The sequence below is a fragment of the Aplysia californica genome, unplaced genomic scaffold (assembly GCF_000002075.1).
Source record: "Aplysia californica isolate F4 #8 unplaced genomic scaffold, AplCal3.0 scaffold00021, whole genome shotgun sequence".
NCBI classification, from domain to species: Eukaryota; Metazoa; Mollusca; class Gastropoda; order Aplysiida; family Aplysiidae; genus Aplysia; species Aplysia californica.
This window is the reverse complement of record NW_004797291.1, coordinates 1,194,357-1,201,761: the sequence shown is the minus strand read 5'-3', so window position 1 is coordinate 1,201,761 and position 7,405 is coordinate 1,194,357. Positions and strand designations below refer to the sequence as shown.

Below are 7,405 nucleotides of genomic sequence, written 5' to 3'. Positions count from 1 at the left end.
TGTGCGTGTATGAGAGAGAGAAAGAGAGAGAGACAGAGATAGACAGACAGACAGACAGACAGACAGACAGACAAACAGATAGACAGGTAGAGACAGAGGCAGAGAGACAGAGAGACAGAGAGAGAATAATCGGTAAAAGTAAAGTATACCCCCTCCCCCTCTCATGTTTTGGCCCGTCTGGACGTTTACAGCCAGATTAAATAATATCTCATTATTTCTGTTCCAACGAGACAGAGGTGTGCGACAGGTGGCCCGCGGGACCCCCACAAGACCCCCACATCCCTCCCTGCCCAGTCAGTGTGACCCTCCCTTCGCTATCCGCGAGGTTGCGGGTTCGGGTTTCGAGCCGTCAGCCCGAGGTTGTGTCCTTGGGAAAGGCACTTTACACGAATTTTCCTCACTTCACCCAGGAGGGAATTGGTACTCGGCCATAGACAGCAGAAGATTTTGTCAGTTGTTTTTTTTATAGTGTTTTAGCGCCCATAAATGGCAGCTTGCACTATATGCTCCCCAGGAAGTTGAGTTTGTTTCAGCGAATACTCTCAGGTTTGCTGGGGTAATGATATAGATTGTAAAGCGCATAGAGCTTGGTGTTGAGCGGGGATTAGCGCTATACAAATGCTATCTATTATTATTAAATCGATAACTCAATACACTTGTTGTCAGTAGATTACGTATTTTGTTGGTATCCAACCCTCGTTGTTGTTCCAATGTTTGAAAGTGGTCCGTCAACAAAATAGTTATGTTGAACATCCCAGCTTTCTAAGATAATGCGTCGACCACACTGTGACTCCCACTGGGATTCTGTGCCTACTGGTTCGTAACAGTTCCGAATTGGAAACTATGTATGCTATTATCAATTTTCCATAAATCTAGTCTCTGGCGTTGTACATATCTCTTATACCAGCACACACACATGCGGACACACACACACACACACACATGCGGACACACACACACACACACAAACACACATACACACACATATGTGCTCGCGCGTGCACACACACACACACACACACACACACACACACACACACACACACACACACACACACACACATACTCACACACTTACGCGTGCGCGCACACACACCACATTAATAATAAGACTCTCAACCGTCACGTGACGTTCAATTACCTGTGTCGTTGGCTGACAGTTGTGCGTGCCGCGGAAAACGTCCAGTGCCTGGGAATCCTCGTTTTCGTCAAGGTCACACTGGTTTATGTCCAGATTGGTCAACTCTATATCAATAGTGGCCACACCTCTGGACGACAGATATAACCAATAGAAACTATGAGCTTTATAAGGTGTTTTAGTTTAGTTTTGTTTTGTTTTGGTTTGGTTTGGTTCGATTTGTTTGATGTTCTTGTTGTTGTTGTCGGTGATGGTGCTTTCTTTTTTCTTTTTCCTTTTTTTTCTGTTTGGTTGATTCTTTGTCATTATTTTCGCCTTTTATGAAGAGGAGGGAAAGGAACGGAAGGAAGAGGAGAGATTGTGTGTGACCACACCTCTATTAATTAAAAACGTCTATTTCTTTGGGAGGTCAGAAAGTAAAAATGAATAAAAAAGCAAAAACGGCATAGATAGACAAGAGATATGATAGACAAACGGCAGACAGACAGACAGACAGACAGACAGATAGACAGACAGACAGACAGGCAGAAGAGTAGGACGTGGGGAAGAGAAGCGTTGAAGACAAAATATAAATACAAGATTTTGCAAAACAAGTTCTTAAAATACTTTTAAAATATGAAATTAAAAAGGTGTGACATATATTACGACGCTGTGACAACAGCTTGCCATACCTAAAGATGACCTTTGCTTCGCTGTTCTGGGCCATAATTGGGGCAGAGTACGTAGTCATCCAGATGTCTCCTCCACCACAGTCGTAATACGGGTAGGTCCAGTGGCCATCAGGGTAGGCAGCCACTGGCTGAGTAAGGTATATGGTGCCATTCACTTTGTCTTGGTCACTACAGAAAAGAAAAATAGATCTTACACTAATAAAAAGGCAGGGGTGGAAAGGGATTGAGTGTGTGTGTGTGCAAGGGGGGATGGGCAAGGGGGAGGGTGATTAAGAAAAAAATATTTCTTTTCATGTCACCAATCACACAATTAAGATCATTTGCGCTAAGAATGGATTTGTTTCTCCAATGTTTTCTTGGCGTAACTCGGATTGCGACGGATGCTACATCTCAGTAAAAAAATGCAGTAACTAAGTGGAAAACATCAGGGATAACCTGGTTAAGTGGGATGAACATAACCAGGCAGACTGAGATACTAGATATAAAATGACTATTCTCCATACGTATTCGAACCCGCGCCTTCTGTGCTCAACAATGAAGAACCTAATCATTACAGTATCGACGTCGGTTCTACTGCTTAAGAAATTGTGGAGTTGGTGTGTGGGGACTTGCACCGTTAAGTGAAACAGCGGACATTATAAAGGTGTCCCACCATATATCACTCGAGGTGGCACTCACTCTATAGTGATCCTGTCCACCGCAACAGAGATGTTGCTGAGGTTGGAGATGCGGACGGCGTGGTACCACTCCGTGGAGTCCTGTTGGTAGTCGTAGTTGATGGCGATGTCGAAGGCTCTCACAGAGCCGTTGTCGCGGAAGGCGTAGGGACAGAACTTGGTCCTCCCCGCGATGACATCAGGCTCGAGGGCGATGGCAGAGCCAAAGATCAGGGAGCCGCCGTGGACGTTGTTCCTAACCTGGGGCACAATCGCAAGAGTTGGTCAGCTAATTTGTAAAATGTTATACACCTCCATCGACATAATTAAATCCCTCAGGAAGCAGGGTGCTCAATGTTGAGTTATCTTTAAGAAGCAGGACTTCCGATCAATGTTTACTTCTACAAGGACAAGCATAGCCAATCCCTTTTTACAAACCCCTTTAAAGCCAGCCAGACAACATCAAAAACAAGAAAACAGAACAAGAAGTTTAAAATAACAAACAAAACAAACAAAATAGCCTACTTTAAAAATTCACCGATAGTTGTTTTTATTGAGGTCAGAGACAGCCGTCATTCAAGCCGCTCGCTACACTGTGCGGACATAACTAAATACATAAATTATATCTTAGCGCACCGCTGTCAGACAAAACGTGTTATTCAATGGGAGCGCTGATCAAATACGATAAATAATATATCGTATTCATGATCTGCTATCAACATCACATTAATGACGTAACTAATTGTAAATACATCTGGGGGCTCTCGTTGCCTAGAGGTTAAGGTGTTCGCCTCTCATTCAAAGGTCCCGGGTTCGAATCCAGGTAGCGACGGAAAAATTTTCTTCTCTAAAATTGTCTCCTTTCACCTTCTTTCCTTCTCTCTTGCAATATTCTGTCGTCTGCTTTCGTCTCCACTTTCTGCCCCCACCCCCTCACCTCCTTTGCCCCCTCCTCTGGGCTCCTGACTCTTTCTGCAGCCTTTCTACTGCTACTCCTTGGCTACTTCTTACTGCTGTCTTTTAGCCACACCCCTGATCTTCTGGTAGGAAAGATCTACACCTAACCTTCTCGGACAAGGGCGAAAAATCTCGGAGGTCCCGTGTGCAAGTTGCGCACGTTAAAGACCCCTTGGTGATCCAAAATCGATAAGAGTAGGCTTCGGCCGCCACCCAGGCAAAATTCAAAATTTCCTACCAATTGAAAATGTTTGGTGTATCCAGCGCGCTCATACGACCTTATGCAGTTGCGAGCACCGTAAAACACTTACCAACAAAAAAAAATACATCTAACACACTGTCAGCGCTCCTATCCAGATTCTTTAAGGATCTGTCTTCTTTTCAGCGGACAAAAGCAAGCCATCACTAAGTAATCTAGTACGCACGAATGATGTTTTGCTTGAAAAACGTCAAAGGTGCTCTGCGCTTAAGGTTAAGGACATCTGCACGAGTCAGTTGGATTAAAAAGTCTTCATTTTTTAGTAAAAATACAACCATCGATACAGGGACAGCCGTTTAGGGTAAAGAAAAGGCTAGTTAAACGTATTAAAAACTACAAAGGGAACGTTTTGTTTAAATTTAAAAGTTGGTTTCACTGCACGTTTGCAGCACAATTAGTTTGCACTAGTGTTATAGGTGTTATTATGGATATTTGGTAAGAAAGAAGCAACAAACTATAGTATGCAGAGAGCTTGCTGAACATTAGTATAGTTGTGAGGTAATGTAACCACTGACCAGGGCGTAGAACTTGTCGTCACCCAGAGCTGAGAGATCGCCGTCGATGGCCAGAATTTTGCTCAGGTAGTTGGCTGTCCGTATTGCGGGGTCAGAATAAGACATCCAACGGTCATGGTCGAAGTTCAAGGTCAGAGTTTCCTCTGTGCCCCCAGTGCAGTTGTGTGTGCGTTCTATTGTCCTCACGTAATCCAACGCTTGCTTGGCCGCTTTAATTCGATCTGTTTGATACATAAAAAAATATTTGTTTTTCAGAAAATGCACCAAAACATTCATCATAATAATGTGTGCAAAGGTTTTAGAGACGGCATCTCTGTGATGTTTACCTTAACACAGCAACAAACCAAGCCACCAGGAGACCTTGTTAATGTATCAAGGAGGAAGAAAGACAGAACCTGTTCACTGCCTACAATCATAAGGAGCTGACACAAGAAGAATTTAAAGGACAATGTGGGGGCTCTTGTGGCCTGGAGGTTGAAGTGTTCGCTTCTCATTCAAAGGTTCCGGGATCGAATCTGGGCAGCAACGGAAATATTTTTTTTCTCTAAAATTGTCTCCTTTCACCTCCTCTCCTGCCCTCTAGCAATGTTCTGTCGTCTGTTTTCGTCTCCACTTTCTGCCCCAACCCCCTCACCTCCTTTGCCCCCTCCTTTGGGCTCCTGACTCTTTCTGCAGCCTTTCTACTGCTACTCATTGGCTCCTTCTGTCAGCTCTCTTTCAGCCACACTCCTGATATTCTGGTAGAAAAGATCTACACCTAGTCTTCTCGGACAAGGGCTAAAAATCTCAGAGGTCCCGTGTGCAAGTTGCCAACATTAAAGGTCCCGTGGAGGTCCAAAATCGATAACAGTAGGCTTTGGCCGGCACCTGGGCAAAATTCAAAATTCCCTACCAACTGAAAATGTTTCATGTATCCCGCACGCTGATATGACCTTATGCATTTGCGAGCGCCGTAAAACATTTACCAAAAGAAAAGGACAGCCAGCGCAGTCGCAATTCTATTGACCGTCCGTTTTCATTATTTATACTAACTTAAACTGCAAGCTGTAAAAACAGGACAAGAAACATAGTATCAATACCAATACCACCAAGATGAGGTATTCAGTTAGCGAAGTCGCTGTTCCACAGTCTTCCGGATTGGCAAATCCCCCCCTCCCTCTTGCCCCCCTCAGTTCACCTTCTGAACAAGGAAACGTGCCAGTCATCATCAGTGAAGCAGACTCTATGAGAATGGTAGGCCTAATGATATATACGCCGTACCAACTGCAAAACCGTAACACCCCCCCCCCCAAAAAAAAAAACCCCCCAAAAAAAACCAACAAACAAACGACAACAAACAAACAAATCACACACACTTTGTTTTCATTTCCCTCCTTTTTCAAGATTCAAGTCGTTTGCAAAATGTCATAAGGGGCGCTACTGCATTAAACGCGTAGCCATGATACTGGGTGGCTCAAATTGCGAATTCAAAACGTTTACAACAAAACGCGATTAAAAGAGCACACACAAAAGAAAGGTGGTCCAAGCGAAAGTGGACAAATTCACCGAAATTTCGTCGGGAAGGCGAAACGTTGCAATATTTGTATTGTTATGATGTATGTCATTATATAGAAACAACGGGACATTGTACAATTTGTTCCCTCCCAGAAACATTCTGTCGGGATGCCACCTTCCATTACGGATGGAAATGTGTCGTTATGAGGTTTCAGACAGCTAATGGTACCCGTAGAATCAATGCTACAACTCTGGATACCTAGCACGCTTCCAAGAACCATGCGCTAAGTTCCCATTACTTCTCCGTAAGAAAGTGGGGCAAGAGGGTTTCAGGTTTTAAGAAAATTACTTTTCTAATAAAGGCGAGTTTTTTCTTTCCAATCTCCGGCTTTCGGAAAAATGGTTTCTTTTTTACAACATCACAAATATAACAATGTTCTTGCAGTTTTTATATGGGAAAGCAAAAACATCTCTGCAATGAAGTGAGTTTTGCAAATCATTTTACTGCCTCGACAGAATCGGTATTTTTTCTATTCCTGACTGAGTGAGTCATTGTTTGGTTCCCGAAGTTTCACCAAGACAAAAACAACAAATCAAATCAAGCTATGGGTAAACAACTGCTGCCATAGTGACAGGAAGCGCAGAAAAACTGTAAATGACGACCCGTAAGCACAGATACCTTTAGAAAAGATTGTCAATAAATACAATTCCGTGCTGGGCTTTCAAACAAACATTAGCTTTCAATTGGAATATCAAAACAGCTAATATTATAACAGCGTTAAAGAAATACGCCATTCATCAGAATATTGATAATAACATCTACTTATCAGAGTCGATGCTGAGTACGTACACTTCCAACCTCACCGATTTTTCCACTCTCAAAATTAGCAGCCTTATTATCCCATCACATCGGATATTTACGTGTTCACTCTCAACGGACATCAGCCACTTCTTTCAGCTCAATACATTCGAGAGCCCTAGTGTTATCTCTATTTTAGGCCTCGTACACGATGTTGAGAAGGGGTTTGGACTAGTTAATAATAATTCTTGAAACTGCTCGTCCTGTGAAGCCGGGATCGAGGGGAAAAGGAACGCTCAACATGTAGATTGCGCAAGAGCGTGCGTGCGTCTTGTGTGACGCACTTTGTCCACCGAATATTAGAAGTGCTTTGAAGGACTAACAAACACAAGAAAAAGAGGAGAGGTAAGGACGATAGAGTGGGGTAGGTGGCCTAGTGGTTAGGTTACTGGACTCGAAATCGTGAGATTGCAGATTCGGAGGTTCGAGCCTCAGCTCGGTCCGACGTTGTGTCCTTGGGAAAGGCACTTTACCCGAAATTCCCATTTGGCTCTGTCCTTTCGGAGATGGACATTAAACTCGGAGTTCCCGCCTTTTAAATAACCTAATAGTGTTGACGGAGGCGTTAAGCCCATACCACTTCACCATTTTCACCATTTTCACCAAAGAACCTGAGCCTCGTACCGCACAACCACAGAACGACTGGCCAACAGTGTTTTCGGTGAGTTGTGGGCAACGAAAATAAAAGAAACCTACTGCCACACCAAAGCGACACAATTATTTAGTCGTGCTTCTCTTATTTTCATTGTTCATAATTTATCGACAAGACAAGGCCATCTGTTTTGTCGTCCCACGGTACTGAGCTAAACGATTCTCTGACACAAATTATAAATCTTTCACACACCGCCCCCCCCCC

The 7,405-nt window shown here is 43.6% G+C and overlaps 1 protein-coding gene across 1 annotated transcript in view; it reads right to left on the bottom strand.

The window, feature by feature from the left end:
- LOC101852748 (probable G-protein coupled receptor CG31760) overlaps positions 1-7,405 on the bottom strand; it is a gene marked incomplete at its 3' end in the record, with an annotated part of 95,017 nt that overhangs the window by 22,449 nt on the left and 65,163 nt on the right. Inside the window, 4 exon segments of the mRNA XM_013087539.2 lie at positions 1,142-1,268; positions 1,810-1,977; positions 2,488-2,726; positions 4,197-4,417. Coding sequence (XP_012942993.1) covers positions 1,142-1,268; positions 1,810-1,977; positions 2,488-2,726; positions 4,197-4,417 — 755 coding nt within the window.